Source organism: Melospiza georgiana, chromosome 4 (assembly GCF_028018845.1).
Source record: "Melospiza georgiana isolate bMelGeo1 chromosome 4, bMelGeo1.pri, whole genome shotgun sequence".
NCBI classification, from domain to species: domain Eukaryota; kingdom Metazoa; phylum Chordata; class Aves; order Passeriformes; family Passerellidae; genus Melospiza; species Melospiza georgiana.
In genome coordinates this window covers 15,698,861-15,719,978 of record NC_080433.1, presented here as the reverse complement: position 1 = coordinate 15,719,978, position 21,118 = coordinate 15,698,861, and the positions used below count along the sequence as shown (strand labels likewise).

At 37.7% G+C, this 21,118-nt stretch overlaps 1 protein-coding gene across 3 annotated transcripts; it reads right to left on the bottom strand.

Annotated features, from left to right (window-relative positions):
* Nucleotides 1-4,336: 4,336 nt before the first annotated feature.
* On the bottom strand, nucleotides 4,337-19,469 carry WASHC3 (WASH complex subunit 3). 3 transcript variants are annotated; one of them, XM_058023023.1, is made up of 7 exons: nucleotides 19,366-19,469; nucleotides 17,817-17,915; nucleotides 15,510-15,575; nucleotides 14,088-14,216; nucleotides 12,428-12,538; nucleotides 9,084-9,148; nucleotides 4,337-6,108 (listed from the first exon to the last, which is right to left on the bottom strand). In XM_058023023.1, exons 1-7 carry the CDS (start codon nucleotides 19,414-19,416, stop codon nucleotides 6,024-6,026), a joined length of 606 nt encoding a protein of 201 aa, XP_057879006.1. In that variant the 5' UTR covers nucleotides 19,417-19,469; the 3' UTR covers nucleotides 4,337-6,023. The 3 variants fall into 3 exon arrangements, with proteins under 3 accessions (XP_057879006.1, XP_057879007.1, XP_057879008.1); XM_058023024.1 differs by having other exon boundaries at nucleotides 12,428-12,535; XM_058023025.1 differs by lacking the exon at nucleotides 4,337-6,108 and adding an exon at nucleotides 6,117-7,404.
* Between the last annotated feature and the right edge of the window lie 1,649 nt (nucleotides 19,470-21,118).

The following is a 21,118-nucleotide window of genomic DNA, read 5'->3' as shown; positions in this document are numbered from 1 at the left end:
AAAGCATGAATGGGGTACTGGGTAACACCTCTTGTGGCATGGACCACTTGGGGTACAAGAAGGCTTCAGCTAGGGATGTTTCAGCTCAAATGCTGTTACACCATCTCTCCTTTTTACTTGGTTATTTTTTATCAAATCCATAAGAACCCCACTCTTTGGGATGCCTTCCTCTCATCCCTACCCAAATGTGACTGAAACTAGCCAACAGGTTCTGCAAGTTGAGGGAAACTAAGGACAGATGTGTATAAAGTGATGGTTTTTCCGCAATAAATCAAGCTAAACACTTTTCACAATTGAAATATGCAGAAAGCATCAGAGTTATCCTGTAAAATGGGAGAGCTCAAAAGACAGCTTGGTTACAAATATGGCAATAGGCCAGCTCAACAATGATTGAAGAGCAAGGATGCCAGGAGGCTAAAAGAACAGCAACAAAGCCTCACACTACAACAGAAGAGGAAACAAATACAAAAGCCAAGTAAGAGGCAGAGAGAAGCTACAGCAACAAAAATACTACTAATAAACTCCCACCGTTGATAATCTAACTGAATTCAGCTGTTTTGAAATTATCTTCTTGACATATGCTTTTGTGCAGGCAGGCAAGCTTCTAACATCAGTCTCCTAAATTACAACAAACACATGATAAAGCATTATGAACCATGTTTCACCTAATCCATTTTTTACAAAAATACTGGCAGTCCCCTGAGGGAAAAGCAAATGATGAAACAGCTGAGAAAAAGACAACTCATTTGCTTTGCTTATTTCCCTCCCTACTTCTGATCTACTTTAAAAATAGGTGAACTGGATCCAGAAGACCAAAGGATCACCTCAGCACGCTGAATTGTTCTTTTTTCAAAGAGTTGTTGGGAAGTAGTAAAGAGAAATCAATAAAATCAATTGTGAACAGTTGGTTCTCACTGAGGAAGGATTCCCCAGGTCCTGGATTGAGATATAGAAAATCACATCAGGATTATGCAATCTGCTGGGAGCATGGACTGAACACTAGAGATTGTTTGCTCGAGAGCAAAAAGGATCATCACAGTTTTTAGGAGAGCTATTATTTATAACAGGCATTGGAAGTTTATTTCCACTGTCCAATTCTTCACAGCAGGTTGGTTCACATGTACTCAACTTCTCACCATTACAAGTGGCATTAAGGATAAGGTTTACCAAACAGTTGATGGTAATATAAAAATAACTGGTAATATAAATGTAAAAAATTACTCTCAGATCCCTTTGTTCTGCCTTGTATTTTCAGCGCTTGGATACATGCTCCTTCCAATGAAAGACTGGGCTAGCATTTTACTACAAATTCTGATTCTACAGACCAGGGCATGAGGCCATAATGAAACCCAGGAAGGGATTTCTAGTCCATATTCTAGAATACATAAGAGTTTGAGAGGCAAAGGGTGTACTACCTAAATCAGAGAATACTATTATTTACAATGTCATTCCTTCAGGGAGAAGACACCAGTTTTGAAATCTGAAGCAAAGAAAACCAACTGTCTGCAAAGTGAATGTTTATTCAGAATTTTCCTTTCCACCCATTAACCTGAAAATGGGAAATATCATGAATGAGAAAACAATCCATTTGTTTAAGGTCAAAAAACAGACTTTTTAAAAAAAAAAAGTAAATAAAAGGGGAGTGCTTTGTGCTTCATCTGTCCTTGCCCAATGACGTGCATTTGAATTTATGGGTATTCAGACTTGTTTCTTCAGAATGTGACATATCCAATGCTAAGCTTGTTTTTGTCACTCAGTTTTTGTATGGCATGAGGAATATTATTTCAATTTTTTGCTTCATTACCCTCATAATGAACAAGCCCATGGAACTCCCTTAAAACAATATTGTATTAGCAACGTTAGTGAGTCAAACACTAGGCAGGAATATCCACAGCTTCCCAAATTAACGAAATTATTTTTGGAAGCACCAACAAACTTGAAATATTGTACTGAACATCAATCTCTGCTTGTGGCTGGAGCAAAGTCTTGGTGGCAGGAGAAGGGACTGCAGGAACACTGTGGTGCTCCTCACATCTTTCCTTAAGGCACTCAGTACTGACTTGTAGCACAGACAGAACTGCACAATTAGAAAAGCCAGGGCCCCAGTTAATGTGGCAGTTCCTGTTTGGCTTGTGCTTTGCAAAGTGCCCTGAATGGAGACACCATCACATGAAGCATCAGGAGAGTAACACTCTGGACACCAGTGCAGGCATTTCAGACAGCAGGATGCCAAATTTTCAGAAGCATAAGAAAATACATGTCCTGTTCTGCAGACAAACCCATTGTAAGACTGTTTCCTCTGTTTGGCTTTCAGAGAGAAAACTGGATCTCCAGACAGACTGAGCCCACAATGAATTTAAGCTTCTTGCTATGTATGGAAAGCAAAACTGACTTGATCAGACACAGCTAAAGTGCTGATCTTAGTGATATTCTCTTTTTCCAAGTACAGGCTATAGTTTGTTACATTTTTTTTTTCACAGAACGTCAAACTATACACTTACTCACTGGTGTAAATAACACACACTGGAAAGAAAAACATGAGTGAGGAAGAGACTCAGCTTGGAAAAAGAACCACCAATTTTCGTTTCAAATGTAGCTGAACAGAAGACTTGAGAGGGAACAGATTAATGATTACAACTGCTAAACCAGGACTTCACTATAAAGTTATCATGTCCAGATGTTCTTTTTGCCTTTGATAGGTTTTGAGGTTTTACTTACAAAAATACAGACATGCATCTGGTCTAAGGGCATCTACATGCATTTAAAATGCCTGTAATACCATTAAGAAACTGACCTTTATGCATTCTGCACTCCTATTCACCTGCAAAATGAGGAATATGGTGATAAAAATGTTTGTTTAAACAAAGAATATATAGTTTACCAGTAGTATTAACATATGCATTCAGTTTATGCATTATAGTTTACAAGTAGTATTAACAGATGCATTCAGTGGTTATTCCAGCAACACTGCAGTAGATTTTTTGCCTACAAGTTGTAATACTGTCCCAGATGATGAGTTCAAATCCATGCAAAATTGGTGTATATTAGATGTGTATTACTGACGCTTCTTAGTGTATACCGTATCTTTTAAAAGTTCATTGCTGTTGGAAGCTTTTAAAAATAAAAGTCTTAAAAATGGACTTTTTCCCTTGAAAGTATTACACGTATCTGATTACTGTGCTGCCAAGCTGAAATACTCCCTCCATCTTCTATTCCAAAACAGATGGCAAATAACGAGCACCTTGGAATATTCTCCGCTTGCGGTATTCAGCTTGCGGTTCAGGACTTTCCAGCCTTCTGGGTTAGCACACAACTCTAGAAAACTGCTATAGATCAAGGAGCACCAGCACAGCTGACATAATTCAGCCTCAAACCAACCTTCTCACACTTAAAAGCTCCTCGTGTCAGCTGAAACATCTGAGATTTCAATTTGGCTTAAGAGCAAAGGGATGTGTTTAGGAGCAGAAGAGCCTAAAGTGTTCAGAGGTTCAAAGGTAGCAGAAGCACTATGGATGCTGAGGCACTGCATGTAAAAAGGGATGGTTTCAGCTTTTTTCCCCCCCAGTTCCTCACAATTCAGACATTTAGATTTAGTTATCACTCAGCTGGGAGAGGAGACAAAGTGGCGAGATTTTTCTTAATGTATCTGCAAGTTTACCAACACTGCAGTACTCTACAGTAAACGTCGACCCTGAAAAGATAATCCAATTCCTAAGCAGTTAAATTCACAATCCCTTTAAATGAAACTGTTATTCTGTGACATACATAATTACTGATTAATTATCCCTCATTTTAACAAGTGTCTGTAGGCCAGGGGCTTTCTTTTCCATTCCACATAAAAGTGTATCTGCAGTGGTGTAAAAGACAATTAATTTTAGGGTTACTTTTTCAAACTAAAATTATTTTATACAAAAATTTTCTTCAGAATGTTAAACTGAAGCTATACCTTCTTTAATGTCTTTTGCTAACCTTGCTTGTTTCTTCAGAAAAATAATAAACTACTGTCTCAATTCAACTCTTTAAATCATGCTACTTCCTTACATAGGTCCACCTCAGTTCAAAAGGATCAAAACATATAATACACATTAATTTCAGTCCTCTTTAAATTTGCTTCTTAGAACAGTGGCTATGGGGTACTCAGTTCTCCAGTAGTCAGAGCGCCATCATGGGTTAACTTTAACTCCAAACCCCAATTTCTAAAACTCTCCCCTTAGGCTAGCAGGGTGATATAACTTCAGCAAAGTTAATTCTGGAGAAAACATGAATTTCAGAGACTTTGGAGGAATTGTCATTGTCTTGTTTAGAAGAAGATACAGGAATAAAACAAAACCATAACTTTGGTTTACAAAGTATAGCTTTTATTTTACAGACTGCTTAAATGAGTTTTCAAATATAGATTTTAAAAAGTCATGAGTCTTTCAATATATACATTCTGAAATAACATTATCACATTTACATTTGAAATACTTATTGCTAATATGTTAATATTTTTTGTATTTTACCAAGTGTTACCTATTAAGAACATTTTTAAGTGTTCAATAGTAATTAACCCATCATTGAAATACCATCTCTCAACATTCTCTAGTGCATATATGCTTTTGTAGGGGTTCAGGAATTATTCTGATTTACAGGTTATGGAGAGCATAAGTATGTCTGCTAGGCTGAAATGGGAGCCATGTTTAAGTCACAGGAAAAAAAAAGCATTAACCTAATTAACCTACTGAAGTGGCACAAATAACTAAGAGAGAAGGTATTGATTCAGTCATAAAGACTAACAAACTTATACACTTGGAGATTCAGTTTTAGTCTTCTCTTAGTCACAGCAAGAATGTGAAACACCAGAAAGTTAATGAGTGCATGGCACACAGCATTCTGGTATAATCACAACAATCTGGGGAATTCAAACAGATTGCAAAGGATTTCATGTGGAACAAACTGCATTAATGAAATGTAATTTTTGAGTCACGGAGTATATCAAGTAATTTTGAGGAGAGTCTTCAGGGCACATCAGGCATTTCTTTATATTGTTCCTCAATGAGTGCCTCAAGAGGTGCCAAGGTAGTTTTATCCTTATACAACCTGAATTTTAGCTTCTCTTCTGAAATTATCAGCAAAGGCACCAAACTGGAGGTGACTTCTCATCCTAAGCAAACTGTTCAGCCAAAGCTTCTTTTGAGTAAGGCCAATAAAGTCAGAAAATGGTTTCAACTGACCCACATAGCAGAATCTCACAATCTCACACTCCATTAATGATCTCCCAGTCCCTTGCTTTTTTTTCCCCAGTGTCATTTTCAAACCAACCTTGCCACTTTTGTACCTTTCTACAACACTGCAACCTGAACTGGATAAATCAACCCTTCAAGAGCAGGAGTTCCTTTAACAGCTTCATACAGACTCTAATGTGGCACTGAATAGCAGTATATGCTTTGAAAACAGATTAAAAATGGGTTTTAATATATTTTTACATGTATTTTAGTTCTTCTCAATCTGAGTATTACTGATTTGCAATCACCATAAGAGAGCTGACTTATATGTAATTCTTGCTGCATCACTGCAAACACAGGATATTGCAAAAAAGGTACAGTTTATCAGTGAAACACTTTCATTTTCCAAAGGTAATTTACCTTTAAGTTATGAGGCAGAAAGAAGGCAAAGAAGGTAGGTTAAATGTGTTACACAGAAAATATAACAATGACCAGAATGCAGTTTTAGAGACATGGAGGTTTAGAGGAGTGGAATTCTTAGAGCCCTGTGGAGTAATTTCAGCAGAACCAGAAATGAATCTGATATGATGCAGCATAAAAACTGCAAGGATCTCATGATTCATTTTCATGGGGGAAGGGTGCAGGTTGAAACATGCTGCCTGTTCAAACTTTCCAGAACAGAACATGGAGGATCTTAGTTCTTAAAAACGCCATCAGACAAACCATGTCATCCGTGTGATCCACACAAAACCATTGTCTGCCAAAGCTCCAAACACATGAGCACTTAACAAAGGCTTCCAAAGGCTGGAATCAGTCTCTTCAGTCACTGAATGAAGATTCACTATCAGAACTCTCTTCTGCTTTGCCATCATCTCCCCAGGCAGGCACAGGGGCATCTGGGGTCCTGCAGGAACAAAAACATTCTGCGCTGTAAATCCAGCTGAGAGCACAAGCGGCTCAGCACGTAACACCACCGTCCTTGCACGACAACTGCAGGCACTTTATTGCCACAACATTAAACACATCACTGTTTATGGCTCACAAACTCACACCTTGGTGGAATTGCTTCACCTACAACTGGAAGGCAAACACTAGAAACTGTAACTCACTGGACATCAAAACTCTGCAGACACCAGAGTGAATGCACGCCTTTGATGCCATCAGAAATGATGACAGATCGTTAAGAAGTGGCAAACACTTGTAGAAAGAATTGAAAGCAGGCAATAATGATTAATTCAATTTTTTTTTCAATCTTCAGAGGTTGTTGGGCTGAAAGGAACATTCTGTACACCATTGAGCAGTGTAAATAGTACATGAAAAAAATAAGACAGGAAATGAACAATATTGTATCCAACTAAAACTGCAGGGATAATTTACTGAAGCAAAAAAGAATTACTCAGAGTGGAATTTGGCTAGAACATTGGGTTAAATTTGCAAGAGCAGCCATGGGATTTTTATTGACTACAAATGATCAGACCTCTTGTATTTAGTTTTAAAGAGATTGTTTAGGATGGATCTTAACACTGTGGCAAAATGTTTGCTTGAGGAATCTACTAGAAATGAAGGTGAGAGAAGCAAGCCATCCAAAGACTAACATTACTGCCTGAAGATGCTGGCTCTCCGTGGACTCTCCCTCCTAAGTATGTAATGAATTTGACATTCAAGCAATACAGAGCCTGATAAAGGCTGAAAGAGAGGTATAAAATACAAACATAATTATACTTGGGGGAAAATGACATTCAGAGAACCTCACTTCCTGTATGATAGTTAACATCTCTTGGATAAAATATTGCATTTTAAAGTAAGCTGACAGTTGTATTAATCATCCTGTTCTTATTTATGTTGGAGTATAGAATTTCTTTTCCAACATTAGTCCTGTTTAGTATAATTTCTCTGTTGGGAATCCCTAAGGTAACTTTAAAGTGTTCCTAAACATTTTTGGTGCACAGATGAGAAGTGTGTGAAAGAACTGCAGAAGAGCCTTCTCCCTCCCCACTGCACACCTCTAAAACAAATGAAGAAAGCATTTGCTTTCTCATGCAAATACCACTTCACAATATTATTCCTTGTTGCTGTGGTAATGACAAAACAGAAGAGCTGTGCAAAGACGTGATCTGCAGAGACCAGGGCAAAACCTCTCATTTATCAAGAGGAAGATGATGCTGAGTTCCTTTAGCTCATGAGAGCGGGACAAACTCTTCTGAAAGTGAAGACAGGCAAGAGAGGAAGAAACAAAAGAAGAAATAACAAAAGAAGAAACAAAAGTTAAAGATAGGTAAATTGGGAGCTTGATAGAACAGGCAGTTACCAAACGCTGTAGAAAGTTGAGAGGTGGAAAAGCCAAGAGGAGAGTGTAGAAACAATATTGTATCACTAGAATTAGCACGCCTACAGCCACAAATAACCCATGCTCAGCCAATGGCAAGGAGCTGGGGGAGTCTGCAGTGAGTGACTGAGCACACAGCCATGTGCACATTTTCCTAGTTTTCCCTGGGACTGAGTGAGCAGACCCAAGGAAGCTGAAGACCCAAGAAATGCAGTGTGAATGGCAAGACACACATGAAAAAAGAAGCCTACAGCATCATGACAAGCAAGGAAATTGAAAAGTCACCCCTGATACCTTAACACGTTCCACATTATGCAACTTGCCAAATAATTAGCTTTCTGTAACTAGTTTTCAAACCAGTAACATTTAAAAGAAAATTTGACTAAGCATTACTGTTGCACAGATCTTTGAAGACGGATTTTGAGATCTAACCCCAAACATATTCTGTGAGCCTCAATCCACAGTAGTAACATTTCTGTTTCACTGCAAAATAGGCAATCCAAAAGCACACACTTTTTAAAAAACAGCTTTTGAAATTTTAACCTATTATTTTTTTGCTTTATCTACTATAAAAATCCACCCAAACATGAAGAAATAGCAGCATTTATAGAAAGGTATGAACTTGAAAGCACAGCAAAAAATACAATACATTTAACACACATATAGAAAACTCATATTTGCTAAACCTATCTCCAACTTGCACAGGGTCTTTTTTTTTTTATTTCTCATTCAATCAGTAAAGAAAACAACTGAGGAATAACTACTTTAGGCTTATCTAGACCAGGAAGTAACTGGGAGCTAAAGTGACTCATGATATGATGATACTTCAGGTTTATTTTATTTAACAAGTAGCTAGTTTCAGAATAAGCCTTTACAAAATGTAAAAGGATTTCATTGGAAATGAAAAATGGACTTTTTAATACCTTGACAGTTTCTGAAAATAATGCAAAAATACTTCAAACATTTTGGTGTCTATAATGTAAAAATGATAGCTAATACTTTAATCAGTTTAACAAATTCTGTGAAATAATATAGAACTAAATTAAATGTCAACTATAAAGTAAGACTGAAATTAACGTCTATGGCCAGACAAGAAGCTTTGAAAGTTACTATCTGTTCTTAGTATAGTATTCTTTACATCAGATTAACTCAATCAACAGCCAAAATTCTGAACTGCTGACTTCAATATACGCTGTCAATTTTGAAGTCAAGGTGTACACTACTCTACTGAGGGAATCTGGAAACAGCTGTGTTGTCCCTCAAGCATTCCGCAAAATAAGACTGAGTTTGTTCTTACTACTCTACAATATGACATTTTCTTATTGGAGTGTTGAAAGCAAGTACCGGGGAAAAACCTCACAGTCTACACAGGGCACTGCTAATGGCTATTGACCTTTTATTTGAGTCCTCATTGCTAAATGCACACTGTCAGATGCTAGATTGTCACTGCTATAGCCCAGAACACCATGAACAACCTTTTCTAAGCACGTTTTTCCAAGTTTTTTAAACACACAGTTGCACTGCAGCCCTACTGGGAGTCACAAATTACTTACTCGAGAAGATCCGGATTCAGCCCCTCGGAAATCATTTTGTTTCTTATTGCCATCACAGGAACACCCTGTGTAGCAGGAGGAAGAATAATATAAAACTACTGGACACAAACAGGTGAGATAAATAACACAGGTACTTTTAAACCACACTTTCATATAAATTTATGCATGTCACTTGTCAAACAACAGCATGAAACATTAATCTCAGTTCCCATCAATATGAACCTAGAAGCAAGAGATGATTGAGATTAAAAGCTCATTTAATCCATCTTATATTTATGGCAAAACATCTAGAGAAAGTTGCAGGGAGAGAAGAATCAAGACTGGATAGATATACCTGCAATTTGTGCACACAAAATTATGCAGCTGACATTATCTAAATGGATAAGAATGTGGAGAAAGCACAAAGTAGCACAAAGACAGCAGAGAAATTGTGCTAGGAAAGACTTGGGCATGCTGAAGGTATATCCAAGATAGTGGAGAAAACCAGGGAAGTGTATCTGCTACCCCTCCAGAAGGATGTCATAAGGTAGTGCTAAAAGCTGGAGAAGTCCAAAAAGCATGGAGAAAAAGGCAGACAGGACATGAGAACAGAAGCACAATTCAAAAGTGATTTCTCTGAATACTGCTTGTACAGTCAGGCTTGAATCTGCTGTGACTTGTGGACAGATTTCAGCCAAATATGTACGTGTTAAAAAAATTCCTTCCCTTCACTGCAAGTCCTTCCACAGCTTCTGCACTTTATTTTATTCATCAACACCTAAACATCCTCTTATCTTGGATCACATATCCAAGACCCACGTCCTGTCAGGAGGTCCATTCCAACAAACTGCTCCTATGTTTCCACTATAGTTGCTCAAAGGCAACTTGTTGCTTTGCCATCTCCTGTTGGAAACCATCAGAAATACCATCTGGATAACTCCATGCCAATATAGGATATGGGAAAAAAACCCCAAACCAAATGAGGATACAATTTCTGATTCAAAAGGAACAAAGTTACTGGTGGTCTAAGAAATTCTAAATGGAAAGTGGTGTAGGGCTAGTATCTTTTGTCCAAAAGCAAGTAAAATAGTGCTAAAATAAAGGGCAGGCATGACTAATGTTCCAGAGAAAGATGTGATTCTAGTGATTCTAGTGAATATTGTTGTTAATTTTTAAAAGCTCCAAGGTAAGAACCACAATTAAGGATTGTGCATGAGCACTGTGGAACAGCACACACACAGGTACATAGCTGCAGCAATCTATCAGAAATAATATCAAAAAAGGTCATTCAAGCAGCTGCAATGTAATACCTTGAAATAAAAGAATATCTCTTTACTTCACAACTAATGTGCATTACACAGGTGAATATTTTGAATATTTATTTGAGTATTTCAAGACAGTTTAAAAATTGAGTTATTCTAGTATAGATCTGGACACCAGGGATTGTGTGTCTACACACCGTCTTGTACTAATGTACTAACTTTTCCCCTGCTTCACTGCTCTTAGGATACTTTTCCCCACCTCAGAAGTCACTGATGAGTTGTTTATCCATCAATTCAAACTACGTGAAAACAGAATTGAGTCAGATCAGGCAAGGCAGAATTCATATTTGATTTCAATCAAAGGGAATTTGGTACAGGACTTCTAAGAATGGGTTGTTTATATGTTCACACCTGGTGTATGTTTTATTCCAACACTGTGTGCATTAAAATCTTTGAGAAAAAAAAATCCTCTCAGTACCCTCATATATCACACATTCACAAAACTAATCTGAAGTTTAATCAAAATGCTCTTAGGCTTCTTATGTGAAGGAAAACAATTAAGATTGTACCTATATCTATTTATAATACAATCAGGGCAATACAATTACTTTACCTTTCATGCTTCCTAAATTTTAATCTGCAAATACGGTACTGCTTTTGTGTAATTTCTTGGAATATTGTTGTAAATTTTAAAAAGTAAGAATTTAGTATCCTCAATTGCACTCCACCAAATGAGTTTGTCACAATTTCATGGAAGAGCTACTTTTAGTTCAGAATGGTGCTCTTTTATACTACAAACATTGTGAGTAATAAATAATTTATCAGTTCAAACAAATCTTCACCTAGAAACTTAATTTGGGCAAATAAATGACACTAACTGAAATACTTGACCGGACAAGGAGACAAATTTGGCAAATACAAAAACACACATTAATTTGTAGTATGTTAGTTTGACTTTCCTACCACACTGTTTACAACTGGCAGAGGAGTCTCCAGGAACTGCCAGTACACAGGAGAAATGTGGAAAGTGAGATCTCACTCCTCTAGCAGTCATAAAAAAAATAAAATTCAAAGTAATTAGACCATCCAGCACTTTCAAATCCACTTTGAAGTCTGGCATTAAATCAATACAGTAACGTAGTGTTCTACTCTCTGCTACTATCCCACTGCTAGGTTTTCCAAATGGTTTGTAATGAGCTACCCATAAAGTTCCAATTTGTGATTCAAGTGAAAAATAAGGTTTGGAACACCATTCAAGGGATGAAGCAGACCAATTGTAACAATTTCTCTGAAGACTGAGTGAAACCATGAAGTTAGTTTTTACATAAGCAACATTTAATTAATACTATGACATAGTCATACTTTCCAGAATTATAGTATGTATTTAAGAGGAAAATTTCTCCTGACAAATTGAAAATTAATGGAAAGAAACTCTTTGTTTCCAATCTTATTTTTATGTTTGTGGATGTGAAACGACCTCTTAAAAATATCACAAATAGTCTCCTATTCAACTTCTCATTCCTTCATTAGATTTCACACATGTTAATATTGAGATTACAATAATTTAGTTTCTATTTAACTGTAGCACAGACCACAGATAAAGATGTAAACATAACCTGCATCATGAACAACAGGAAACTGGAGTGGAACCAGATAGTGAAGTAATCCTTGTATTTCTATTTTGGTCCTTACAGAAATATCAAGTACTCCTGTTCTGGACTATACTTGCAAAGCTGTATTTAGTACCCTCCAGTAAAATCAGGCTGTAATCAGTCTGTATGCAGGGAATGACTCCAATTTGCCAGGACAACTCCACTTTCAGCGGCATCTTCTGTGCCTCCGGCTAATATCACTTTGCCTTTACACATTTCACACTTCACTTCACAAGTCTACCAGCAGAATTCTGTAGGAAGATCCTGCCAGAAGCTGTCTGAGGGAATATATTACATTAATTCATTTATTAGAGAAGATGTGCTAGAATATTATGATGTTATCCTACCTTAAAGATTACTGTTGCAATATATATCTTCAGATATTTAAGGTTCACTTACAGCTGTGTGGTGCATTCCACCAAAAAATAACATAACATGAGAACTGACTTACCACTTGTACCATTTTCAGGTATCTGGCATATCTTGGATCCTTGGCCACAGTTGTGACATTTTCTGTTACTACCTCCGTTTTCTGCAAACCTTCCTCTTGTGTATTGTTCTGCTGCATGTGAAGAACAAACCCTTTAATGGTTAGGTGCACACACCACAGCCATGGAGAGATTCCAAACAATAAAACTGGTATTTCAGGGTAAAGTGCAACTCTTCCTCATCAAGATTATTCTGATCTACACTCACAAAATTAGAGGTTTCCTAGATGTAAGAAATCACAAATCCAGCTCTTTTGTTGTTCACTGTTACAAGAGTGTCTTTCTACTTCTAGATACAATTTAAAGTTACTGAACAGCACATAAAAAACCAGAAAGGCCCTAACAACCCTGTTAAGTTGCATTTAATAAATAACACAGTAATAAATATAAATGGTCTTTTAATAAAAAATATTTATAAGAAGTATATCAATAAATCTCCCCCAGTAGTCCAATGCCTTTTTTCCTCAAAGTATTTGATTCCCTGACAAAGGTTTCATACATATCATGCAACTTCTAAACTATACTTTTGAGTATAAATCATTACTCAAAGGATAATATAATGAAATCAAAGATTCCTTGAAAGTATTTAATTTAAATGAAATGAAAAATGACAAGAAGTTTCTAGTACTTTCAAAAGAACACAGAAAACTGTGTTCTAATTTTTTCTACAAAACTAACCACCTTAAAGTGTGAAATAGATGAACTTTATATACTTAAATATACTTTATATACTTCCATATCTGAGAGGAGGAACATTTTAAGGAACATGAACTCATGGTGAGTCATTCTCTAACGTGGCTGGAACATGCAATGCTGTCCAGTGTCTCCCCTGCTGCAAATGAGAGTTACAATCTCTGACAGGCAGGCAAAAGCAGCAGAGTGCTCCAGCTACTGCTCTCCCACAGCAATTTCCACCAAATAAGGGAATGAGCAGAAATCAGAATTGAGGATTCCATGAGAAGAAACTGTAAGGGGAAAGTGGGAAAAGAACTCCATCTACAAATGGGCCTGAAAGCCTCACTTAGTTAAGTAGTGATCATGGGATTCAAATGTCTAGGTTAAAAAATCAACCAACCACACACATTAAATTCCCCCAAATGACAAGAAGTTAGTTGCAGGGGTAGTATTTTAATGCTGATTGCTAGTAATAAGCTGGCCTTTACTGTAAGTGGAGGATAATATACAGAAAACCTTCAGTGTAATAAACTCTTTAGAATTAAGCATGCTAGAAATTCCAATTTGAGCTAAAAGCTCACATTCTGAAGAAAGGAGAAAAGAGTTGCAATGATGTGATTTGAACTGTTATTTTCATTCATGACCGTCCCAGCACCCTGATGCAATTCCTGTTCATAGTTTAGTGTGATTGAAAAGGAAGAAGAAATTTAGAACTAGATTTGAGTTAGTTCTAATTATTTAAGTCACACAGTTAATAAAGGGTATAGCCTTTTTTGTTTTAAGTCACTTGTTAAAACAGTGCCAGTAGAGAAAATCCTACTCTTAGACTTTTACAGTTGATTGCTCACTTCCAATAGAATTGCTCCTTCTATCTACTGCAAATGACATTTAAAACTTGATCTGGAGAGCTCTATTCCTCCAAGGTATGAGTTATGCTGCATTACTTACTCCAGGCTGAGGTGATCCAGCTGTCTGTGGATCTGCAGCAGCCTGTGCCACAGGACCATTTGTAACACTGTTCACATTTGCACTGGACACTTCAAATTTGACATCTTCTAGGCCAGGAATTGAGGATAACTGAAGGCAAAAAACATCATCAAATAAGCAATGAGCACTTCATAAGACTACATGTGCAACAAAATCTGCAGCACCCTGCTTATCACTTATTATCCAGGTAAGTTTTAGATTAGTAAAATTGTAATTTTCTGCCCCTAGTTTTCATATTTTGATTGAGGAAAAAAATCTTTCCATCCAGCTGCCTTCTACAATAAAAACTTTCACTGTTAACACAGGGCTGCAGAGCAGGAAGGGCTTCCACACCTTCCCAGCATTTTGCTACTGCATTTATGAACCACATGAGAGCCATGCAATCTCTGCTGCTTCTCCTACAGTGAAAGAAATCATGGCAAGAACAGCTCTATCACCTAACAGATGGGAGACTGGTTACAAATTTTTGGATTTTCTACATCTTTCACTTTTTTAAAGGAAATGATGTGAAAGGATATTAAACACACCAGAAATCTATTTGAAGGAAATTCTGTTTAACATGATTATGAAGAATTCTGCAAAAATTCTTCATCAATTCAGATCATTCCTAAACATTTTTAAATAAATAAGAGTTAGTAAGCTCTGTTTTGTGTTATTACACTATTTTTCCCCACAAAGATCTTAATGAACGCTTTCAAAATATCTCCCCCCTTGCTCCCAGAAAAGCCAACTGAAATTGCCTCCACCATTATTGAAAGTAGAACTTACTAAAATTTTATGGTGGGTGATTGATTGACTTTGGGATCTTGTTGGGTTTTTTTTTTTTTTTCCTAGTAAATGATATACTGTATTTTCTATCTAAGACCACAGATTGTATCTTTTTGTCGTTTCAGCTGAAGAAGATAAACTAATTTACATTAGCTTAGATCCAGTTCAGGTCACATTTCAATATCAAAAGGATTTACAAGGCTTCTCCCTAGTTACTTATATCAGCTGAAATCCTTAGAGTCCAGTAACATACAAAGATACTTTTGTTTTACAAAGGGGGAAAGAATTTCCTTATTACCGTTTGTATGGCAAAAAAGTGTTCCTTTCCTGTTACACATGCTTAACAAACTCAAATTTTCCACTAGGTATTGTTGTTTCCTTTCTTCTGTATCAACTACCTATTCAAATGTTACACAGTATAAGTAGTAAGACATTAACTAGGGAAGAGAGTTAAAGAATTTTTGGTATCAGGATTTGATATCAGGATTTTGACATCAGACTCCTTCAAATCATTATGAAAATTTATTTGCTCAATTCAGACTCTAGAAAGGAAGCTAGTTCACATAACCTAGGAGGCTGTCCCTGTTAGAAGATGAAGTCTATATCCATACAAACCTTTGCATCCAGAATATTGAGCGTGGTTTCAATTTGTTGGATACGGAGAGACAGTGCTGACAATTTCTACAACAGAAAACAATTAGGATGTGAAAACACTCTCCTGTGCACTTGGACATATAAAAGAGTTTGCAGCTAGTTTAAAAAAATCACTTCTTTTAGCTTCTCCCTGCAGAAGGCAAAGTCAGTGTAAATGAGATTATCACATTATGAAATGAATGAAGAAATGACAATCCTTTGTAGAACAGTAGCTACAGCGGTACAAATTTTAAATTTTTTAATTTCACTCTGCAGTTGGTTTTCCCATATAATGACAGAAATGAAGACAGACTATTTAGAAAAGAAAGCCAAAGTAAATAGGATATTACTTTGGGCAACTGGAGAATAATGGTAGACACATTGTACTCTCCCAGTTACTGAAAGATCTTTCTTCAAAGCTTTTTCCAAATGTGGAAGATGAAAAGAGATGATGTGTGTGTATGTAACTGAGCAAATACAAAGAGAAAATCTGATAATTAATACAGCAGGTGATTCAATAGTCCTATACAGTCAAAATCCACAATGAATTAGAACTAACCAGACACTTTATATGCTCCAGGTGCACCTCAATCAAATTCTGACTTTTTTTTTTTAAATTAAAACAACTTAAGTTTTTCTAAATTACTCCATAAGAACTGCCAGTCTTTTAACTAATCACTACCATACTCCACCAGACCTGTCCAAGTGAAGTTGGCTAGAGTGCTGGCTGGCAGATACGTACCATTCTGACAGCTTTCTGGCACCTTGGCAAGATTCTGCCTGGCTCTGAAGCAGAACTTTAACACCCTAAGAAAATGGCAGTTCTGCCAATATGCTAGAAAAAGCAGGAGACTGACAGGAGTTAGTCTTTTTGGATAGAGCACTGACTTGTTTACAGATGGTCCTTTGTTCACCGAGTCAGCTCCTATTGGAAGGAACTATGTGTTCTACATTTAACTGGATAAGGGGGAGGAAAGATGTACAAAAGACAATTATGCAATTTTATGGGTCTATTTGACTAGACAAGAGCCAAGAAATTTAGAGTTAAGGATGGTGTCAGCTCTGATTTTGAGTTTCTTGGCTTCTGTTGACTTACACTGCGACCTTTCACATTAAAAACACTTCTGTAGTTCATGAATATGAAAAACTTCTCAAGGAGCATATAAAGCAACTATTTAGTCTCTTGAGTAACAGCACATTTTGGTTAACTAATAGCTGTTTTATTAGGCAGACTTCACAGTGCTGCTGTGTGCTCAAGGTGGCTTTGAATATATGTGTTCTGATTTCCACAGGGCCCGTGGAAGAGGGAATTCTGATATCAGGTGACAACTGACTCTTGGACAACTGACAACAGCATCATCAGGCGGTCACACTGTCCCACCTATCAAGTTACAAGAAGTACAAAAACCTAGGAAAAATGACTTTTTTTCCTCTAAAGCTCCATATATTCTTGTAATATCCAAATCTTATACTTGTCACGCGTCTGGCTCTAAACTTCACCAACAAATAACAGAATTTCTCAGATTACATGGCTTAGTCTAATTGGATTTGACTGCTGCTCTGGCTCAGCTGGCTAGAGCTGTATGGCATTCTTTGTTGAATAAACTAATGAAAAAGTACAAAAAACCTCTAAAGACAAAAAGGTTACCCTCAAAGCCACATTAGAAAACACCCTTTTTGCAAGGAGGACTCTTGTCCTGTTCAGCGGACAATTCTAATCTTGCTGGTCTGGTGTATTTCCATTGACTCTAAAGTCACATAAACTTACTAATCCTAAATATTTTTATTTTTCTCTCTTTTTGCAGGAAACTGAAATTAAAGGCTTCATGTTCTATACTAATCACTTGCCAAAAATGTCCTTTTTTCAACATAAAAACTATTTACATTCAGCACTTAGCGTAGGACTCTCTTAAATTAAAGGTGATAAAATCTGAAAGTAAGTCTTGATGGACCACAAAAACATGGCATCCTGCTTTCATAACAACACCAGAGCCAGAGATGAAGCTGCTCAGAATAAATTCCCTGTATCAAGAAGTTCAAAGACTGTTCCAAATGCAAAAGTTTAAGAAAACAGGAGAGTGTGGCACAATCAGGAGTTCATGTGGATCCCTTGGGGAAAAAATTTCTGTCTTGAGCACTTACTAAAGAGAAACCTTCAACGGAAAGCAGACTACATTTTTGGTTTAGGCTACCAGTATTACTGCATCAAAAACGTTTAAATGAATGGTTCCCATTTCTTGAATTTCTTTTAATTGTATCAAGGGCCAGCTGGGAAAATAATAAACATACCTCTTCACAAACAGTAGAAAAGCGGTTGAGAAACTGCACTGTGTGAACCACAAACTGGTTTAGAAATGCTACAGTTCTTTTCTGCTGAATAGCAGGAACCTGCATTAAAAAAGGTAAGGAAATTAGGTTACACATCAATGTCAAGTTTCACATTTGAATTGAAGTATATGCTCAAATGCACATTTTTTAGAAGAAATTATTTGGAAATCTGTCTTAAGTGTGCCTGCTATGAATGCATACACACACACACCATTTTCCAATACACATATGCATTCATACAAAACCTTTGCCACTACAAATGTACTAACACGACCGCTGAGAATTTACAGGACGCATAGAAAAGGCAACAAGACCCAAGAAATGAAGGATTGTTATCTTAAAGAAAACACCTTCAGATGAAATTGTGAATATTCCTGAAAATCAGAAGGAAAAACAAACTTGGCCAGCCATACTAATACTCATTTACAACTAATGCCATGATGAAAACTGAAGTCTAGTGATGTTGCCATCTAAGTATTTAGTGGCTGCCCTACTGGTTCTCATTTGCACACCCAGACTATCCTTAAATGACCAAAAGTTATCCTCCAAATCAGTTTTGATGCTCACATCCTTTTCAGACTAAAATGTAGAATGTTATGTTTGCCAAAAAAAATAGTGGTCATCTTGTAACACAGAGTTGGGATTTTTATTTAAACCATTACAGAAGACTGGATTCGGGAATTTGCACACAAAAGTTTATGTATAAAATTTTAGTTTATGTATAAAAACTTAGTGACAATGTTAATAACCTTGGACAACTGGTTTAAGTTTTAACATTCCCAATGGAAATCAGCCTATGAAATTGTCATTGATTTAAGTGGAAGGTTTACAAGGAATATTATTGGCAGCCAAGATTCTGCTGCACTTTTTTGGTGAATACAGCGACCCTCTGGTCTTCACCTCTTCTTTAGCTGCTGATTTATCAGTGCATTCAATTCACAATCCACTATGGCCATCTTAAAGTATCCTGACTTTATGTGAGACTTTTGTTGCCACTACCTCGAGCCTTCATCCTGTGCACTGTACAACAGCATCTGCTGAAGTTCAATTCTGTGGTTCCAAAATTTGCCAAGCAGAAATTTGCATTTGCTTATGACTTCAGCAGAAATCTGTGGGGTGGCACAGAGCATGGAAGAATCATGGGTGAACTGGAGCTGTCCTGTCTTTACGCTCTCTATTGAGAAAACTAAGTTTAAAAAGAAAGTTTCTGCAACATTTAAAGAAATGAGCACACAGCTTTGCACAGGATTTGCCTCCCAGATCGATGTCTGAGACGGCTTAGTCTTTAAATAAGAAGTTACCGCAGAACTTGCAGGAGACAGAGGTAAGGACCAGAGGCCGCTCTTTCCCGGTGCGAGGGCGGCACCGTCCCCGCACGGGGAGCTCCCCTCGCCCGCTGCCACCGGGCCGGGCCGGGCCGGGGGGACGCGGAGCTCTCCCAGCACCAGGGCCAGCGCAGCCGGGCAGGAGCAGCGCCAGCCGCGGAGCGCCGGGCGAGCGCAGCCCGTACCTTAGTGAGGTCAATGCCGGAGCCCACGATGGGCAGCCCGTCCTCGTCCATGCTGCTGGGCCGAGCCGAGCCGAGCCGGGCCGGGCCGGGCCGGGCGCTGCCCCGCTCCGCAGCTCGGCCGCGCTCCGCAGCCTCGGCCCGGAAACAAACGCCGAGCGCCGCGGGGCGGGGCGCGCCCGCTGCCCGCGCTTCCTCCTGGGAAACGCAGTCCCGGAACGGAGCCCTGTTCCCCGGAATAAACCCCGGGAATAAACCCCGAGCTCCTGGGCTGCCTTCTTGGGCACCCGCTTTTGTGCATTTTTTTTTTGCATTTTGCGATGCAAGTGTTGCCAGCCGCTGAGGGGCCCGGCCATGCCCCTCTCTCCCCCACACTGACACCCAGCCCTCCACAGGCCTCAGGACAGGGCCTTGCGTGGTGGTGTTAGGGAAGTGTCGTCCCCTGCAGTAAAATGTCAAGGAAATAATGAGAAAAGCCAGTGAAGGAACTGTTCCTGTACTCATATGCATAATTTGAGTGGAGAAGTGCTATGCTTTGGATGTGGGGAGTCAAAATAAGGAGCGCTGAATGCCTCTGGGTTCTTCCGAAATAGACAAATTTGGGGTGATCTGGAGTCCTTGTTTACAGCAGTAAATCCAAAGAGACTGTGGTGGATTTCCATATTTAGTGGAAATTCTTCATGGTTACATCTAAATACCGCTGCATTTAATGAACCCTCCTAAATTCAGGCCAGTTAAGAAACCGTCTTAGTCTGAGGATGTCAGGTGGAAACTTCTTTTGTGATGAGATGAATAAAGACTCACTAATTACTGCAATACTTTGAAGACTAGATCCTAAATGTAATATACTAATTTTGGTTTAAAATTTACCAAAATTCTCATTTTACCTCCAAATCATCAGTTTGCCAAAACATTCTACAAATCCATATACAGAATCAATGGTAGCTTACTCCAGTTGCCATAAAATTGTCAATTATTTACTGAAACAGCTTTTTTGGCTTTATTACTTTCACAATGTTTTTATGACTAACCTGCTGTCATATGCACATCATTATTACATTATTACAAGATAGTATAGCAAAGTTTTTTTTGTCCATGCGAATTGAATTATTGAACATCTTCTGATTCATACTCAGCTTTGGAGCAGTGATGTTGTTGGCTCAATTTCTCACCTCTCCCAAAGGATGAGCTGCAGACTAACCTACAAAATTCAGTGGGTTTAGCTTTCAATCCATAGCTTACAGGAGTTGTTCAAACTTGTGTCGGGCAACAGAGCTGTTTATTTAACTAAGAGTTATTTTGCACTAATTTGAGTTATTTGTTTATAATTACCTTAAAATTCCAACTAAATATATTCAAGAAGAATTAATCTTGTTTATCATTAAGTGTCTATAATAAATTTTTTTCAGGCAATGGCACTGAAAATTAATGTAAATGCATAGCCAGATCTTATCTGAATGTCTTGGTCTGGATAAGAAATCTCCCAAGAATATGCTATTTTATGAACTTTCTGGTACTTCCTGCTTTTAATTTGCCCAAAAATACTACATAGAAAAGTGCAACACAGCACTTTTTCCTCCCAGCTGGAGTTAGGAAATGCGGGGTATGAAAAGTGAAAAACAGAAAGGAGGAAGTGATCCAAATTTTCCAAAACCTCTTAAAAAAGTTTAAATTGAACTATCTTTTTAGCTGTAAATATAAATGCCTGAACTTCCAAGGAGAGGATTTATAAAAAAATAATTGAGTGATAATATCC